The sequence below is a fragment of the Trichosurus vulpecula genome, chromosome 9 (assembly GCF_011100635.1).
Source record: "Trichosurus vulpecula isolate mTriVul1 chromosome 9, mTriVul1.pri, whole genome shotgun sequence".
NCBI lineage: Eukaryota > Metazoa > Chordata > Mammalia > Diprotodontia > Phalangeridae > Trichosurus > Trichosurus vulpecula.
Genome location: NC_050581.1, coordinates 205,149,411 through 205,169,458, shown reverse-complemented (window position 1 = coordinate 205,169,458; position 20,048 = coordinate 205,149,411). Strand labels below are relative to the sequence as shown.

General features: G+C 50.0%; 1 protein-coding gene and 1 pseudogene across 2 annotated transcripts in view; both read left to right on the top strand.

Moving 5' to 3' along the window:
- The window catches only part of STAC (SH3 and cysteine rich domain), a 61,031-nt gene that overhangs the window by 25,341 nt on the left and 15,642 nt on the right, over positions 1-20,048 (top strand). For both annotated transcript variants that reach the window (XM_036739271.1, XM_036739270.1), the window contains exon 2: positions 2,738-3,008. In XM_036739271.1, the coding sequence (XP_036595166.1) occupies positions 2,738-3,008 (271 nt within the window). The remainder of the gene's footprint in view (positions 1-2,737; positions 3,009-20,048) is intronic.
- On the top strand, positions 11,922-18,200 carry LOC118831088 (annotated as a pseudogene).

Below are 20,048 nucleotides of genomic sequence, written 5' to 3'. Positions count from 1 at the left end.
TGTGCCCTTGGTCTGCTCAGCCTTCAGTCCAGTGTTACCTCCTGATCTTCTCACATCTGGGGAGCCGTAATTCCCCCACCTTCTTTGTAGATGCAGCTCAGCCTGTCTCGATCCTTCGTGATTCTGACTCTGTCTCCCAGGATGTTAACCATCTTTTTCAGCTCAAAGTCAGCTGAAAATATTATGGATGCATTCATTCACATCACTGATAAAAATGTTGTTACCAGGATCACCTGGGCCAGGTCCCTGGAGACTCCCTTCCAAGCTGGCACCAAACCCTCAATGACCGTTCTTTGGTTCTGTCCATTTAGCCACTTATGAAAATGTCTACTTTACTGTCATCCATATGGCATCTCTCCGCCATACCCACATGAAGAGCAAGAGATACCGGATCCAACTCTTGGCTAAAATTGAGGCAAACCAAAGCTTTGGCATTTCCCTCATTTACCATTTTAACAAGTCTGCCCAAAAAGGACCTAAGCTTTGTCTGTTAAAACCTGCTCTTAATTAACGGTTTTTGAGATCTACATTCTCTCTGTCTCACCTTCTCCTTCCCAAGTGAGAAAGCAAGAAAAACCAAACCTCTGTTCCAATTTGTACAGACATGGCCTGTTCTTGATCCAACTATGTCTAACTTAGGGATCCTTTTCTAGGTGTTCATCAGCCTCCTCTTTGATCAGATATTCTCCAATTTCACTGCAGACTCAGCTCATTGACCTAGAGTTCCCAGACTCTATTCTCTTACTTTACAAACAACAACAAAACAAAACAAAAATCAGGACTTTGCTATTCCCCACTTTGCTGCTGCTTTTCTGCCTGATTCCAGGGTCTCCCTCCTATCACCTCTAATCTCACCACCACCGAACACCACCTCCCTCAGCTTCTTCTTCACTCTGGTTAGAGGGCTGGAGAGTGGCATACCCAGCTCCTCCCAGTGCATTCCTTTACTGAGTGCAGAAACTGGACTTTTCAGCTCAAGCCACTCTACATCTGATCCCCACCCCCAACCTTGTTTCAACTGCACAGAACAAGATGCTCCTGCACCAGATACTCCCGGGCCTCACCCTGGCTTTTCTGGCCCCTTTCGTGTTTTATCTCCCCCCCCCACCTTGAGGGCAAGGATTGTCTTTCATTTTATTATTAATTGTATCCCCAGCATCTAGCACAGTACCTGGCACCCAGTAGGTGCTTAATAAGCGTTGATTGGATTCCCTGGGCCTGTAATATCTCTCCTGCACTAGGATTGCTATGGTGTCAATAGAGACAAGGAGAGGTGTGGAGGAGGGGAGATGAGCACAACTCATCACAACAGTAAGGAGTAGAGGATGACGCTGAGGTGGTGAACGTGGGAGAGGAGGAGGATTGTGCCTTCACAAAAACAGAGAAGTCAGAAGGAGCAGGGGCGGGAGAGATGATGATTTTTCTCTGGGGTTCATTATGTTAGAGAAGCCTCTGGGGCCTCTAGGTGGAGGGGTCTACCAGGCAGGTGGAGGTGCTGGGCAGGATCCTGCTCAGGAGAGAGGTGAGGGCCAGGTGGAGAATACAGAGTCACCTGAAGAGAGAAGCTGCCTAGACCTATGGGAACTAGGAGGTCAGCAAGAAGAGAGCCCAGGAAAGAGCCCTGGGGGACGTGGACCATGGTACTGCAAGGATCAGTCCGACAGCTTGGATGGGAGAACATGAGCAAACAGGCTCTTCTTTCTGTCCCCTCCCTTCTCCTTCCCTCCCCCCGAGACTTCCCTCCCTGAATCCTCTGGGAAGTGGGCAGGACAGATGTCACTATTCCCATCGTCGAGATGAAAAGACAGGTTCAGAGTTGAAGTAGACTGCCCAGGGTCACGGGACAGGTAAGAGGCAGCTCCAGGACTAGGGCTCGGGATTCTTGATTCAAAATAACAAACTTTTGGATCTGGACCTTCACAATCCCCACCCCCAATTCTAAGGAAATGGGGGCCCAGGAAGAAGTAACTTGTTCATGGTGTCATGGGGAGCCTAGGTGAGATTTGGGGGGGGGGGGGTCCTGGTCCAGATTGAGCGTGCTGACAGTATCCCAAATCACAACTGGGGCCTCCAAAGTGAAGCAAGTTCTCTAGCCCTCTCATGGGCCCTGCTCTCCTTGTGTGGACCTGGCCACTCAGCAGCAGCCAAAGTGAGCTGCTTTTCACCCCACACTAAGCCTCTGGTATATTCCATAATGCCAGTGGATTTTTTTTGCTATAGAAGCATTAAGCTTTACTAAGGAAAATTTCCTAACCATTAGGGCGACTTCCCACTAGAATGGACTATCTGGAGAGGCAGTGGGTGGGCACTTGTCGTTTATGCTGCAGACCAACTACATTCTCAGATTAGGTTGGGCCAATGTCCCCAAGACCCATTCCGGCTCCGAGATTCTGTGGTGTTCTGTTTCAAGGATAACAACCCCAGTCACATCCCGGTCTTGGCACTGGAGAGAGCAGCTCTCTGGAGGTTTGTGGGGAGGCTGGGAGGCAGAGGGAGAGCAGAATGATGTAGGCTGCTTCTCCAGCCCACCCCCGCCCGCCCGCCCTGCGGACGTTGTACTCTATCGCTGTGGTCCAGGCTGGACCTGGAGGGTCGGCTTCCCTTCACTGTGCCCACGTATCGCTCCAGACGGGGAGGTGGTAACTCTGGTACCCTTGGGGCATCAGCGATGCCAGGGAGACCATCGGGAGTCCGAGGGATGGCGAGTAAGAGGGACGCTTCTGCCATTCTGTTGCAGCTCCAGAAACTGAAGCGATCGCTTTCTTTCAAGACCAAAAGTTTACGGAGTAAAAGCGCAGACAACTTCTTCCAAGGGACCATCGGCGACGGAAAGCTGCCCGAGCTCCCCGCGAGCCGCGGCGGCCAGCCCCGCTTCGGAGCCGGGAGCCTGAGCGCCACGCCCACCAGAGGGCGGCTGCAGCCCCCGGCCCACAGCGGGGCCCACGCCTTCCAGGATCATGTCTTCAAGAAGCCCACCTTCTGTGACGCCTGCAGCCACATGATCGTAGGTAAGGCTTCTGCCCAGTCCTTGGGCCATCGGGGAGCCGAGGCGGCAGGTGGGGCTGGCCTCTCAGAAATGGCTTGTGCCAAGGCCATGCCTAGTCCACGGCTGGGCCAGTGACATGCGATTGTAAGGGAAGGGAGGCTGGGGACAGAAATGTGCTGAGGATTGGGGCAGGGTGGGCACGGGCGATTCTGCCGAGCTGCGTGAGCACCGGGTTCTCTGGGATGCCAGGCTCAGACAACGACGTGGCCAACGACTCTGCATCCAGGCTTCCTTGTCTGCTAAGAGGGAAATGTGGCCAGGAGCTCCTGTAGAAGCAACCTATCTGTGACTTAACCCTTTCTCTTCAGGCTACTCTGGCGGAGGTGCTAACCTGAAAGCCAAGGGTCTGGATAGATGGAGAGAAAGAGGGAGGGAGAAACAAGAGATAGACAGACACAGACAGAGACAGAGAGAGGAGGTGAGAGAGAGACAGAGGGAGAGAGAGAGAGAGACACAGAGAGAGGGAGAGACACAGAGAGAGGGAGAGACACAGAGAGGGAGAGACACAGAGAGAGAGAGACACAGAGAGGGAGAGAGGGGGGAGAGGAGGGAGAGAGAAGGAGAGAGAGGGAGAGAAAGAGAGACAGAGACAAAGACAGGGAGAGAGGGAGAGACAGAAAGAGAGAGAGAGAGAAGAGAAGAGAAAGGGGGAGAGAGAATTTAAAGGGAGTTTCTCGAGGCAGCTAGAAGCAAAGCAACTGCCCATGGTAGTAATAAATGTCGGAGCACGGTGTGAATGCAGGGCTTCCTCAGGTCTATAAACATACTCTCCTCTTTGCCAGGTCCCCTCTTTAATGAAGATGGGGTTTGGGGGCCAGAACCAGGAGGTCAGTCTGCATCAAAGGCTCTCTCTTCATTAGAAGGTGAACTCCTTGAGGGCAGGGATCATTTTTCCAGTTAACATAAAGTACTTGGTGAGCCTTAAAGAGCTCTGCTCCAAATGCCAGCTCTCAGCTGGCTAGTTTGGCTTTTCTTTGGATCCCCAAGGCTTAGCTTGGTGCTTGGCATATGGTAAGGTCTTAAGTCATTCTTGGTTTGACCAGGGAATTTGATTCTGCCTCTCCTAGTGTGCGAATTACCTTGTCCAAGACGACCATTGAAAATGCTGAATAAGGGGCAGCTAGGTGGCACAGTGGATAAAGCCCAGTCCTGGCGTCAGAAAGGCCTGAGTTCAAATCTGGCCTTGAACATTTGACACTGCTAGCTGTGTGACCCTGGGCAAGCCACTTAACCCTGATTGCCTAGCCCCCCCCCCCCCCAAAAAAAAACTATGGATAAGCGTTGAGCAAGGAAACTAAAGGAGACCAGAAATTTGAACTGAGGTGAAAATTACTAACATGAACCTGCCCACAGTGTCAGAGTGAGTGGGAAAAACCATGTCTCTTGAGCCTGGGCATATGGAGACATGCTCATCCCAGTAACTCCTAGGTTCATAGATTGAGGAGAGACCTCAGAGACCATCTAGTTCAGCTTGTATCTGAACCAAAGTCCACACTACAGAAGCCATGACCTGGGTCCATCCAGCCTTTGTTGGGGCTGCCCTTCACCCCCCCCAAGAAGTCCCTTCCATGCCACAATGGGGTATCCATTGTGACTTGACGTCCCTACATTTCTCAGTAAAATGTACACACACACACACACACACACACACACACATGACCTCCATGACAAAGAGGAGAGGCCCCCACAGAATTCAGTCTCCCATAGAATAATAGGCTATTTCAAGAGTACCCTGAACTCAGAGCAGCTCTGCTGGAGACAAGCCAAAAGGGAGGGGAGCTCAGGCTTGGCAGACAAGGTAACAGTCATCAGGCATCAAAGGAGAGTTAGCCCCATGATCAGAGGTTGCAGGGGCTGAGAGCAGTGTGATGGAGGGGACAACTGAAGCTAAATATTGAGAGAAGCCATGAGATCTATGTAGTCACAGTAGCAGCTTCGAGGGGAAGCTGTCCACCCTCTCTCAGGGAGCCAGCCTCCCTGGAGATGTGTAAAAATAGATGGCACAAAGCCCTGGAAAGAGGAGGAAGAGGGAAAAATGTCCTGGAACAGAGAGGGCTGCTAATCCTAGAATAACCATGACTCCTGTGTCCCGCATTCCCTGCACTAAGCCTACAGGCTCTGCCAGCCTCCACCAAGCTGCCCTTCAGCAGATGTATGGAGTACTCCTGGCATCCTGCTTTGGTTTTCTTAGCACTCCCTCAGGGGTCGGAGTCCCTTCTGTGAACCTGAGGACAGCGGCTGAAACTTCAGCTAAAAGAAGTGGTTATTTGTGTCTTAAAATGGAGCCAGTACAGTGGCTTCACAGCTTACCCATTTACCCAGCAGATGTCACTGCTGCCCCTTGCTAGGCATGGCCCTGGGGAATCCACCAGAGAGGAAGAAGATGGCGAGTGATTCTGGGCAGGGTCATGCCCACCTGGTGGTTCAGCACTCCACTCCACACCAGTGGAAAGGGCCAGACTCTCGCTGGCTCTCAGGCTCTCAGGTGACCCTGGGGCACCTCCGGGCCCCAGGGTCGCCTCTCTCAGGGTGGCAGAATTCATCTCTTTAATCCAAGGGTACAGCACAGCTTTATTCAATCAGAATGGGGCTCAAGACCCCACACGCCAGGACAACTCTGTATCCTCCCAGCCCAGTGGGTTTCATACAGCCCTAGTCATGTGAGGAAGGCAATGGAGTCCACCACACAGGCCAGTGGACAGCTCTCTACTACATAACAACACTACTCAATAGAGTATAATCAGAAATATAGTTTCACGACTACCACGCTGGCCGTGTGTCTGAAGCTTCTCCAAGAGGCAGGCAGTTTGTGAGTAGTCCGTAACTAAAATCTGGCATTCGAGGGCAGTTCAAGGTGTCTAGATGTAGTTCAGCTACTCCCACCAAGAGCTATAATCAACTCCAAAGAGGGAGTCAACAAAGCTCCCCAGTGCAGAATTAGTAAATCTCTCCAGAGCAGTCAATGACCCCCTGGGCTCAGCCACAGATTCTTCCATAGGTCCAGCCCAGCACATCCGGGCACTTTCCAGGTCTTGCCAGTTCAGGGGCCAGTCTCTTCTGTTTGATCTCCTATCACTGGCAGGGTCCTCTGGCTCTAGCTGGCTCATTACTCATAGCGTTGGACAATGGACACAAAGGCAGCCCCCAGCATGAAGACTACACATTCTTCCCTCTCCTGTTTCTCAGTTCTATCCATCCATCCATCCATCCATCCAGCTAGCCGTCCACTCGTCCATACCCTTAGTCCTCAGGTTAGCACCTTAACCAGAGTAGTCTGATGAGAGTCTACATCCTTTCTACAACCTGGGTCACAACCTGACTCCCCTAGTCTTTGCCTCTTTCCTCTTGGTCTTTGCAAATGATGTTCTAGGAGCAGGACCCATAGTTTGTCAGGGGGGACGTTACCAGAACCACCGCTACCCTGGCTGCATGATGGCCCTGGCGCACTGGGATACCAGCCCCAGACAACAATGTGTTCAATGGCTCTTCATCTAAACTTCCCAGTCTGTTAAAAGGGAAACATGGCCAGGGACTCCTGTAGAAGTGGCAAGGTTTGACTTGAATCTGTTACCTATCCCTTCCTCTCCTGGCAACTCTCTTCAGGCTACTCTGGCTGAGGTACTAAACTGCGAGCGATGAGCTATGAGAGGTACGAGTGGATGGACAGATAGATAAATAGATGGGTGGATGGATGGATGGGGACAGAGACAGAGGGGGGGGGAGAGAGGGAGAGGGGGAGGGAGAGAGAGAGAGAGAGAGAGAGAGAGAGAGAGAGAGGGAGGGAGGGAGGGAGGGAGGGAGGGAGGGAGGGAGGGAGGGAGGAGATGGGGTGGGGCAGGTACGTAGATTCTCATTTATTAGGCATTTATTATGTACCAAGAGCTGTTAAGTGTTATAGATGTAGTTTGACTTGCATCTAAAAGGTAGATTTATGCCCAATGATTCTGCACTTAAAAGTGTAGTTCCTAAATGGCTCACTCTTATGCCCCCAATCAGAGAATAAAACTCCAGCAAACAATGGGCTGGTGACTGAGATCCTAGCCCTGAACTAGGAAGTGTCCTCCTCCAAAGGGACACCTAGCAACATATGGACAGGGTTTGTACCCTGTCTCCATACCACCCTGGCACCCCATCCCCATGTCATTTTGTCCACATGCCACCCTGGAACTCTGTCCCATGTTACCCCATCCCCATGTCATCATGTAGCCATGCCACCCTGGCACCTGGTCCCTATGTCACCTGGTACCTGTCAGTCCCCATGTTGCTCTGTCCCCATGTTACCAGTTTAGCTGAATTTAATGTAATAACCACAAAAACAAAACAAAAGATAGAACTGAAGATAGATTGCACAGTTTTGAACCCAAATAATTGAATAGTATTGAGTAAATGTTCAGTAGGAGCCACACAGCTGGTAAATATTCACTTCAACCCCAAATTTAAATATTCTCATTGTCTTGAATTCAGGATTCAGTATTTGTCCCAATCAGAGAAGCAGCTGGTATTAAGGCCTAAAAGTAGTTTTTTAAGGGTGATCATTGGCTAAATCAGAAATGAAGTCTCAAGAAAAGGAGATCTCCTCACACCCAACAACAAATCCTGATTGTTGTACAAAGTGTGCTGGGTGTACATTTTTAGGAGAGTCCCTTGTAAATTCTTGTGTTGAATTTCAGAGCCTCGTCTCGTACCTAGAAGATGAGGGGAATGGGGAGGAGATGAGACACGGACATCTTTGAGGTCCTGTCATGTGAAGTATTCTTGCTGCCTGGGATGTGGTGCCTCACCCTCACTGTGGGTCTTCAGTCAGAGGCCAGACATCCACGATAATATAAAAGGAATTCTTGGTCAGGGCCACGTTGAGCTCGGTGCCCTTGAGGGTCCCATTCAAGGGAATCTGAGAGGCTGTGAGTCTGTGACCCAAAGAGCATAGCTCTGTAATACTCTCCCACTCCTCCCCCTGCCCCAGCCTGAGGCAGCATGAAAGAAAGCATGTGGTCTCCATTTTTCAGGGCTAAGGATTAGCAAAGTAGGAGGAATGGCAGGCCAAGAAAGAAGAGACTGGAGAGAGGGGCCCGAACATTCTTGAAAAGATTGGAAAGTCACCCTGACATCGTGCCAAAGGCACTGAATCTGGGTTTGGAGAGCCAGGTCTGGATCCTGACTCTGTTACCTGCTACCTGTGTAGGGCCACCTCCTCCCCTGCTTCTGGGCCGCGGTCTCCTCATCCACAAAGTAAAGGGCTCTCCCTTCCCAGATTTAAACCCAATGATTCACTCATTAAGGCAATGTAAGCAAGTCACTGAGCCCAGGACCAGTGTGGTAGACTAGGAGAATCCAAGGACTCATGATGCCCAAGATTGTAATGAGAAGCAAGAGCAGTTCGAGTAGGAGTAAGGATGCGGGAGAGGGGGAGGGACAGGAGAGGATGTTCTCATAGGAATCTCATAGTCTGGGATTTGGGTGGGATGGAAGTGATAGGTAGGGTGGATGGAGGGGGGACCAGAGGAGCTTGGGAAGCAGAAGATCCAAGAGCGTCAGAACATCAGAATGGGGATGAGCTCTGATGTAGAAGTCACTGAGGATGTGGCGGAAGGAAGTCTGTGAGTCAGGCACTAGTCCCGAATCAAAAGGAGGAAGGTGTCCTGGAGGGCAGTGGATGGTAGCAGAGGAGGGAAAAGGGAGCTGAGGCATAAATGGGCAGCACAGCCTCCACCCTCTAGCTCATAAACACACTTCAGGGACGATTTGTATGCAGGTTCCCCTTCTGAAAGTTCTGATAGCAGCCCTTCTCCTGCTATCTCCAAGCACAGGCTTGATGGCCACTTATCAGGTGTGATGTAGACAGGTTTCTTGTTCAGGTTGTTGGGCTAGATGCTGCTGAGGTTCTCCTCAAGCAGCAGGAAGCTGGAGCCCCCTCAAAGAGGCTCTGGAGACCTCATTGTTAAATGTCCAGTGTGCGCACATACACTTTGGAAATCAGTGAATGCCACAAATGAGGGCTTAGTTTATTGTTCTGTTGATTTATCGACTTAAGAAAGTGATGATAAAATGTTAATGAGGCACATTAAACTTACAAAGTGTGCTGTGTGTACATTTTTAGGAGAGTCTCTTGTTAAATGTTTACCGGTTTACACTGCTTCCAACTCCGTGATTCTGTGATTCTGTGAAATGTGTGAGTCTGCCCACAGCCTTTTTCATCTGTTTCAGTATTCTTCCTTGTATTAGGAGAGCAGAGTCTATAATCTCAAAGAGGATCATATATACGTCTGAAAGACGATGTAAGAAACTCTCAAAGAATCAAAGCATATATTTAGGCTCCACAGTAACCAAGCCATGAACCAGCATCCCCATTTTGACATATTGATCAAAAGCTTCCAGGCCCAATAAGTACGCCGCACAAGAGTAACCAGGAGGCTACAGAGAAGCATGATGGTGTACAGCAAAATCATGCTTCCCCCTCTATGGTAAAAAGATTACCCACTGACCTCAAGTCCTTGTTCAGCTTCCTCTCGTAGGTCAGCTCTGCTACTGGCAGCTCCTGCTTCAGCTTCAGCTGTGGCTGTAGCTGTAGCAGCCTCTGGCTCTAACGGAAGCTGTTTTTAACCATCCGGCTTCTTCGGGGGTGTAAGGTACATGGGGAAAGCACAGGTTCTTTCAATCTGCTTAAGCAAGGTGAAGGGGTTGACCGGGAAAGCACAGGTTCTTTCAATCTGCTTAAGCAAGGTGAAGGGGTTGACCGGGAAAGCACAGGTTCTTTCGATCAGCTTAAGCAAGGTGAAGGGGTTGACCACGAAAGCACAGGTTCTTTCAATCTGCTTAAGCAAGGTGAAGGGGTTGACCGGGAAAGCACAGGTTCTTTCGATCAGCTTAAGCAAGGGAAGCAAGGTGAAGGGGCCGACAAGCTTACTCCAACCCAACATACAAACAGTATTCAATTCAGGGGAAAAAGCCAAACTAGTCAAGGGCACTTGTTGACTAAGTGCTAAGGAGCCCATTTTTGGTTACCAGCACACTTCCTAAGAAGACTCATGCATCATGAGTCTTTGGTGTTACTGCAGCTGCCACAGAACAAGACCACAAACTCGAGGATCATTCTATGGGGTGTCAGCCCACTTGTTTCTTTACCTAGACTGTGTCACCTTGGGTAAATGCATTCCCTTCTCACACCTCAGTGTCCTCCCCTGTAAAATGAGGAGATTGGTCCCTCGTGGCTCTGAAAGCCCAGGATTTTTACTTTGTCCAGAGGGTCCCTAAGGGCCAAGAGTTGCTACGTGTCTTGCCTACTAAAGATGAGGAGAAACCATATCCCATAGAAAGTCTCCTGGGCCACTGAGAGGAGGCATTCCTTCAGAAAGGGGCCCACTCTACTGGATGTCATGGAGCCCACGGAATGGAAGCAGCTCTAGAAGGGGAGCGGATGTCACTGTTAGAGCCAAGAGGCCATGTGGGAGGCCACCAACAATGAATCCTGGCATCCAGAGCCAAGGGACAAGAGGAGAGGAAGGGTCTCCTCATCTATGGCTGCTGAAGACACAAGGCAAGCCATTCATGGACAAGCACTTGGCCAGGGCACCCCAGGGCTCAGAAGCAGTTACTGTTGTCCTTTCACAGCAACACAAGCCACTTTCAAGAAAGCTTCAAGCTCAGTCATAGCTTTGCTTTTTCCCCTTGGACAAGATAACACCTCCAGGGAACTCCCCAAAAGGTCTGAACCTAAAGATGAGCCTGATAAACTCCCCCTGCCTGGAAATGGAGGCTGCCCTGGGCCGCCACTCTGCCTGCAAAGAAACGCCTCCTCTCCGTGCTTCTCGGAGGAGGAGGTTTCTTCTTCCCCCTCCCTTCTCCTGGCCACCTTGACTTGGGCATTCCTTCCAGGCATTCTGGGAAATGGAAGGTTATTTGTTTTGGTTTTTACCCACTGTCACCATGCCCTCTGAAGTTCAGAACCCATGGTCTGCTACCAGCGGTGGTTGTTGCCTTCACATTTGATAGATAAATGGGTAGAAGTTACAGGGAGACAGATTTGGACTCAACAGAAGGAGAAGCTTCCTAAAAGCTGTCCTAAACCTGCCTTGTGTGGAAGTGAGTGAGGTCCTCTCTCAGGACTGCATCCATGTGCTGGCCAGAGTAGTGGGCAGGACAGCCTCTAATGGCATCACCTTCATGTCAGACTTTGAAGTCATTCATATAATCCCAACCATGGGTCTAGGAAAGGGCTGGGCATATTATCTAAGAGCACTTCATACAAAGCAAGGACCACCATATGAGGCTGACATTCTCTCCATATATGGAGGAAGAAGCCAAGACCTAGAGAAGTCATGTGACCTGCCCAGTATGTGTGCCAGGATTTGAACACAGATCCCCTGACTCCAAGTCTAGCACTCTTGTTTACCCCACTATAGTAATCAGGGTAGGAGGTGGTCACCAAGGGGCCATTACATTTTTTTTTCCCACAGCGCCAGCTACGTGGTATTACAGATTGCCCAAATCTCAAACAAATGTAGAAAAATCAGTTGACATGACCCAGAACCAAGTCCCTGTGATAAGGTCTAAGGGGTTAGACAAGTCGGGTAGCCCAGCATGCTCCCTGAGTTGGTGATTCAAAGCCCAGTAGCAGACCTGGGGTGCACAGGGGCCTGTGCTGAGGGGGTGACCCCTGGGAGCAGAGGCATGATGGGGACCATGGCACCAAACCAAAGCAGAACCCAGGAATCTTCATGGAGAACCAGTTGGTGGGAGGACTCCAGCTGAGATTAAGGAATGACAGAACCAGTTCACAAGGGTCGATGGAGCCATCGGGTTTGAAACCAGGCAGGAGGATCCAAGGGCAAGGGCTTGGGGAGAGCCCAAGCCTACAGGTCTTAGGGTAGGCTCAGACATGAGCCAACCTGAAGAGGAGTGCCTGTGCCTGTCAGCAGGTGAGAAGTGACCTCTGAGCGTGGAGGACATGCTCGAGGACAGTGATAGGGGCAGCGACATCCAACGCAGTTCCCTTCCAAACAGAAGGCTGCTCTTACAGTGGCCACCCACTCTTACTGAGGATTGCCACCAAGGAGAAATCTCCCCTCTGAGGCCCTGACACACAAATCCCACAGCCTACAAACAGCAGGATTTGAACTGGTGGCCTCAGGGTGAAAGGCTGTGGACTCCAGATTACAGCCTGAGGCAGCCAGTCTCCTACTATTTTTAAAGGCCAATGAGAATGAGGAAGGGAAGGAAGCAGAGAGAATTTTTCCACTAGCAGTCAGGCCCCGAAATAGGAAAGACCCAGAGAGGCATTTATAAACAAAGAATACCATTAATGTTTTGAAGGGAGATGGGGCTGGGGAAGTGATCATGAGAGGAGGGTGGGAGGGCTCCAGGGGCTTCACTTTTCTGGTAGCCCCTTGGGGTGTCCTTCATGGGCTCAGCGACTGTGATGCTCACAGCCCATACCCTGAGCTCCCACTTTCCCAGAAAGTCCTGGAGTCACGCCAGGGATCCCATAGCCATCCCAATGGTGTCCTGGGTAAGGAGGGGGCTCACAGGGGCTATTTTTAATCAATCTTCCATGACAAGGAGCTGGTAGGATGGAAAATATGTTCCCTTTTTTCCTTTCACAGAAATCCCTAGAAACATTGACCCGGTGTCTTCTGCAGTGGAGCCATCTCCATTGTCATCTGTCCAAGAAACGCAGAGAAGTGGGGTGATGGGGGCAGGGTGGCGTCGTCGGGTGCCCTATATAGAGTCAGGAAACCCCTGTCTGAACCCCAGCACGGTTGCTGAAGGGCTCACTCGGTGGCCCTGGGCAAGTGATTTCCCTTCCGTGGATCATGATTTCTCATCTTTAAAGTGAGAAATGAGAGGTCCTTTCCAGCCCGGGATTCTGTGGTCCACTTCCAGGATCGGGGTTGGCCCCATCTTGGGTAACGAGGCCAGTTCACGCCTTCTGCTTCGGTGGTGACGGTATTGGGTCAAATGTAAAAAGGAGTCATTTGGGAGAAAGTAGGCTTAGGGGTGAGGGAGGCCCATGGGAGAAAATCTAATTTGGGAATCTTCCTGCACTTAAAATTTTCTCTCACATGAACATGCGTTCCCTTCCTCCAAGTCATCTCTAGTCTTCCTTTGCAATGTCTTTTAGTGGAAATAAGACTGCTGCACCATCTTTTTTTTTCCAGTGGCAGAGGCCTCATCTCATTAATCTTGTCATCTCCTCCTTGGCATCGCCTCCTCTGGTGCTGAGAACATCATTTCACATACACATAGTAGGAGCCTCATCAGGGCTTATAAGATGGGTGGATGGGTGGATAGATGGATGGACGGATGGACAGACGGATGGATGGATGGATGGATGGATGGACGGACGGACGGATGGATGGATGGATGGATGGATGGATGGATGGATGAAAGGTTAAGAGGATGACAGTCTAGCCTGAATTTTCCAGCTCCCTTCCCATTTGCCTTTCCCTTGGTCCTCCCTAGAGCCATTTCCCAGATTATTACCATTTCTACTTGAGGGAACTCTTCCCTTCAACCAGAAGGGTCAGTGAAAGTCAGATTGGGAGAGGGATGCACAGTGCTTTATCTCCTTAGCCCAAAACAAAGGATTGGCCCTTTAATTTAAGAGAATACTCAATTTAGTCCATTACATTTGGAGTCCTCTATTGCAGACAGAGAAGAAGGAACAGGGAGCAGGGTGAAGGGTGTGGGGGACCCCAAAGAAAAAATGTCTTTCTTAGTGGCGAATGTTACTTACAGGTACAGGGGGTTGGATGACCAGTCACAGGCTACAGTTAAGGTGAGACCTCAGGATGGTTTTAGAAATGTGAATTGGAAGGAGGGAAGGAACAGGCATTTATTAAGCACTCACTGCGCATTCACCATGCACCAATATTCCTCATTTGAGCCTCACAACAACTCTGGGAGGAAGATACTGATATTATCCACATTTTATGTTTGAGGAAACTGAGGCAGACCTGGTGGCCAGGACTGCACAGCTAGTAAGTGACTGAGAAGGGATTTGAACTCTGGTCTTCCTGGCTGTATGTGCTACGGTGCCTTCCAGATGCAATGGTTGAAACATGGTCTCAAGGAGAGTGAAGAAGGCACTGTGTCCCTTCCAGCTTTGCCTCTCACTCATACTCAGCTTGACAAATCCATGCCAGCCTTCACCATGATGAATAGCGAGAGAACTGAACTGGCTACAGACGCGGTGACCCTGGGCAAGTCATTTAACTTCTGTGTGTCTCGTTTCCCCATCTGTCAAATTAGGGAGTTGAATTCAGTGGCTTTCAAGATCCCTTCCAGATGTAAGGGGACACCTAAGGGTCTCAGTGAGAAGAGCGCTGGGCCCAGAATCAGGAAAACCTGAGTTCAAATGCAGATTCAGAGACTTACAAGCTGTGTAACACTGGGCAAGTCACTTAACCTCTATTGCCTCAGGGTCGTTGTGGGGATGAAATCAGATCCTGATTGTAAAGCACTGAGTACAATGCCTGACCTACAGAAAATGTTCTATGAATGTTAGCTGTTCTTATCATCATCCTGACAGCGCACTTCCTCTGTGCTGGGTGCTGCACATGCGCCGGGTCTCCTATGATGTAAGCCTGTGAGGGGACCGCAGCAGGGCTGAGACCCGACCAGGAGGAGCTTTAACAGCAGACAAAGGAGGCCTCAGGTCCTCAAGGTGCCTGGGAAGCTCTGGGGTCTTTCAGCCCGGCCCGACAGTCCAAGCCCCAAGGGCCTGGCCTAGGGGAATGGAGGCCCTGTGGACCGGAGACAGCCCTGATAACTGACCACACTATAGCGTGAAGGCTTTGTTCTGAAGGCTTTGTTCTTCCTCCGGGTGATAGATTATGAGGGAAGGCCCAAAGCAGAGCTTCCTGCCCAGCCAAAGCCAGCCATGGGAGGCAGGTGGGTGGTAGCCCCTGATGTCAGCCTATGGAGAAAGATACCAAAGTTTACACACCTCCGTCTGGGGCAGACCCCAGGACTGCAGCACGCAGTGCATGAGGCCACACATACAGGGTCAGTCCTGGCCCCAGTGCCAACATTGGCACCTCCTCCAAGGAGAGCCAAGGCAAACATCTGGACCACCGGCCATCTTCCCTTGGGCTCTTCTTCCATCCCATGTGCAAGGCTGGGAGAGAGGTTCTGCCTCAGTCCCCCCCCACCCCCCTTGAGGTTCCACCAGTACCATGCTTTGCATCACAGAGGTAGGGTACGGAGAGCCTGGTCCAGATCCTGGCTCTGAGCCTTGCTTCCTGGCTGGCCTCAGGCCCATCCCAATGCCTCTCTGGAGCTCAGCTTCCACATCTGTACGAGGAAGGGATTGGCTTATATCCCTCGGAGGTCCCTTTCCAGCTCAGAGATGGGATTCTGTAGTTATGTTTCTGAAGTTCCAGGAATCAGGCAGCACCTGCTTCATTTGGCCTCACAGCTTGGGTTAGAACAAAGATCTGGGTTCAAGGATTTATAGGAAATTGGTACAAGCAAGCATGAGGTTTGTTCCTATACAGTGCAACAAACAGGCAAAAAGCAAAGTCACGCAAACACATACACACACACATGCTCACTCACATACCCTGGTAATACAGACAGATAGAGACTCAGCCAAACACACAGACAGGCCAGCATCACTCGACTGAGGAAGACATGTACAGCGACAATGATCTTGGTGGGAGGACACTCTCAGAGAGATGTCTGGGCAGCAAAGGTTGATACCTTAAAGATGGGCTTGGCTGAGAATAGGTCATCAATGCCAGATGTTGGAAGGAGAATCCCCAATCAGACCCAAATGTGACAGGGAAATTACCAGCTCACTTATCAATTCCATACCCAGGTGGGGGAGTTTCCTAATCAGGACCAGAGTCAGTGATGGGGACCAGAGAAATGGGTATTGGCACACAGCCTCTGCAGTGGGCCAGGAGCTTTGTCCAGCGAGGAGCTAAGATCATATGTCTGACCGAGGGTCAGAAAGACTCAAGACAGTTGAAAAGTACAGGCTATCTATGGTCATCAGAACACTTAATCTAAGTAACTACTTATTGGAGTCCTGTCACTTAGAACTACAAGCCAAACAGTATACATTTTTGAGGCAATCAGGGTTAAGTGACTTGCCTAGGGTCACACAGCTAGTAAGTGTCTGAGGTCAGATTTGAACTCAGGTCCTCCTGACTTCAGGCCTGGTGGCCTATCTACTGTCCCACCTGGCTATCTGTCAAACAATAGATTTCAAAAAATCACAATTATCACGCCACCTCACCCAAGAGTCTCAGGGTTGTCTGAGTTTTGCTTCTAACCCCAGTAACTGAGGCTGCATTTACTCTCAGAAACAGACAGCTGACTCACTCTTGGCATGGGCCATGAGGAACTTCCAGCCTGAGAGCTTGAAAGGCACCCAAGACTAGAAGGAGTCGGCTGAGGCTTGAGATTCCAGAGGGGACAGACACAGCCAAGTCACCAATGCCCAAGGCTTGGAAGGCCAGAGTTTATCATCACAGCCGTACATGCACTGGTCAGGCTGGAAGGGAATGGGGTAGGGTTGTCATGGCCAACCCAAGCCTGTCCCTACATAGGAGAGGGAGCTGGGCCTCTGACTACTGGCAGGAGTGAGTGTGGAGCCTGGACTCGGCCCAGACCTCCTGAGCCCTAGGCTGCCCTCTGAGAGAAAAGGATGGGTGTGAGACAGACACATGAAGAAGGTAAAACCCAGCAGTCTGGGTGGCTGGAGGAGTGAGTGTGCCCTCCACAGAAATCCTCAGTCAGGGGAGCAGCTGGAGCTGCAACTGCCTGGGGGCTGGGGCTCAGGCGCACCGGGGACTGATCTGGGCAAGAGGCTCTAGCGACAGTTGTGGGAGGCAGCCCAGCATGCCCCAATCCCTCTCATTCCCCCAGCAGTGCCCAAAACGACTCTCCAAAGGGCCAGAGGTACCCCTACCCCAAGGCTGCCCAGGTGGATCGAATGCATCATCTGGAACCGGAGTTCACATCCGCCTCCTGCCTCCAATCTCCCTGCCCTCAGTCCTTCCCACACACCCTGGTAGGTGAGCCCCCTTCACTCTATTCCAGTAGCCTTGACTAAAAGGCAAGACCTCAGGTGTGTCATCGGTATTTTGGTTAATTTCTGCCCTGGAGATAAGGAGGATTGGCAGGCTCTGGAACGGGTGAACACAGTAACTTCCAAGTCGAATCTGTCCCACAACACCAAATTTGCCACTCCTGACTTAAGGGTGGGGACCTTGGATTCTCTTGTTGGTCTCTCAGATGAGTTGGGGAAACTTGATAGCTTCACAGGAGGCCTTATAAAGCAGATGGCTGAGTCCATGTTGGCCAATGGAGTTGACAATTTCTTTTGTGACCCGCTTTGAATGGGCCATGGCCAAATATCCTGCCAAGCTGCCTCTTGTGGTTGTAGTGGGCACATTAGCAAAGCAACTGGCACAAATAGAAACAGACCTGAAAGCTCCAACAGCTGCCTGCAACACTGTGAAAGGAAACCTGGAGAATCTGGAAAAGAAATCCTCAAGAAATCTCTTCATTCAGACATTAGCTGATATGATGAACATAGAAGATTTTGTTCTGGATCTGGAGTATCTCCTCACTCTCCTGGTGATAGTGCCAAAGCCAAACTATTCACGGTGGCAAGATAGGAATCTCTCTCACACACGGCGGTACCTCGATCAACCAAACTGATTGCCGAGGATGAGGGAGGCCTCTTTACAATCACAATGTTTCAGAAGGTGATCAATGATTTCAAAGCCAAAGAAAACAAGTTCACTGTCCATGAATTTTTCCATGAAAAAGAAATTAAAACTGAAAGGGAAGAGACGACTAAATTGCTCTCTGAAAAGAAGCAGCAGTCTGGTCCCCTTTTGCGCTGGCTCAAGGTGAACTTGTGTGAAGCGTTTATTGCCCGGATTCACCTAAAGGCTTTGAGAGGATTTGTGAATCTGTGCTGAGGTATGGACTACCCAAGAATGGTCAGGCAGTGATTTTACAGCCCCACGAGAAGGCCACAAAACGTTTAAGAGAGGTTCTAAACTCAGCCTTCCAACACCTGCATGAAGAAGCAGCAGCAAGTATACCGGATGCTTCTGTGGGTATTCCTGGATCCCAACAGAATAACCCAGATCACTTTCCTTATGTCTGCGTTCACATTGACCTTGGTCTTCTTTAGCTTTTTAAGAATTCGGTGACCCTTATTAACTCTAAAAATAGACTTATTTCATGTCTTTATATAATCAAATTAAATGGTAGATGCTGTCTTCTCTAAGTTAGAGAATTTTTACAAATAACCTTCAAAATAGAAATTACTTTTTTTAAAAAAATGGCTTAGAATTTAGAATTCAAAAATTACTCTCAAAATTAGTTATGGTTGTGTTTATTTTTTGTAAGTTATAATAAAGAAAAGCTCCCATAGTAAAGAGAGAGAGAGAGAGAGAGAGAGAGAGAGAGAGAGAGAGAAGAAACCCTCACATGAGGGCAGGGCACTGCACCCTGTCCCATCATCAGCCCTTCCCAGAGCTGTGCTTTCTGCCCCATCTCCACCCCCCAGCTCCATCCCCCAGGCAACTCCTTGTGCCAGCCACAAGTCATAGTGAAGCAGTGACAAGCTGGAGTCAGAAGGAAAGGTGATCTCAACTGATCCTGAGACCAGCGGCAAATGGCTCCTCCTCCCACTGGGCCACTCTACCTCTCAAAGATGTTTGTGTGATGGTGTCCCTCCTAAGAAAGGATTCGATAAACCTAAAATTACTCCAAAAATGTGAGTTCTGGACATTGTCTACATAGGTTAAGTGGCTAATGTAGAAGCTGACCAGCCTGCTTGAGTAAGGCAGTACCACCCTCTGGACACTAGAATCTCTTTCCAGATCTCCAGACACAAGCCCTCCCAGCCAAGGGCCCTGCCATGTTCCAGGCTCCACTGGAGCTTCAAGCCTCAAAGGGAAAACCTTTTGAAACATAGCTGCTTACTAAAATCAGAGAGTCAGGAGGAAAGTCTTCTTATTGGCTGATTATTTGACCTGGGGTCATCCTCTTCAGTTCAAGAGGCCAAACCAAACAGTGACTGTGCTCTATTGAGGCCCAGTCCTAAGTCAGCAATGCCTTGATGTTGGAAAGCACCGGTGCCACCTCTTATCATCACTCACCTTCCTTGTCCCATGCCTGAAGGACCTTCCTAGGGGAGTGGGGGATTGACACTTTACTGAGGGTCCAGAGTACCAAGGGCCCTTTCTCTTCAAAGCACTACCTCTGCAGGCGGGCCTGCCCCAAGATCTAGGCCTTCAGGATTATTGCTGCTCAGTACAGCCCTCCGGTGTGTAAAGAGCAGACAACAGAGACCACGCATGGGCATCAGGGTGTGCCATCTACATCTGCTTGTTTCCTTGTCTCTTTGCCAGCCGCCCTGGCAGCAAAGGTGGTCCGGAGGTGCCCTTAGGATCTCTAAGGCCATGCCAGCAGGGAGTGAGCTCTGGCTCGTTCCACCAGACTGGACAAGCTTTGAGAAGAGTCCCTGGCCTCCAACTGGGCCCAAGATCAGCCTGGAAGGGCCCCTGCCTAGCAGACAGAGCTTTCTGTGGACAGAGGGACAGCTTGGCTTCTATGTCCTGTGTGGCCCCTTCCACTGGGATGGGGAGGGAGGGAGCAGAGGGTGCTGAGATGTTCAAGACTGTATAAACATCCAAGTTACTGATAGCCTCCTCCTCCTCCTCCTCCTGCCAATCAAGGGCAGTCAATTCATTAAATCAGCTAATATTTCTTTTTTTAATTAAGGTTTTTTACTTTTTAGTTTACAACACTCAGTTCCACATGTTTTTGAGTTCCAGATTTTCTTCCCCTCCCTCTCCTCCCCCCTCCCCCCAAGACAGCATGGAATCCGATATATCTTCTATATATACCTTCACATTAAACTTATTTATATAATAGTCAAGTTGTAAAGAAGAATTATGACCAATGGAATGAATCATGAGAAAGAAGAAACAAAACTAAAATAAAAGGAAAAAAAAGGAGAGCAAACAGCTTG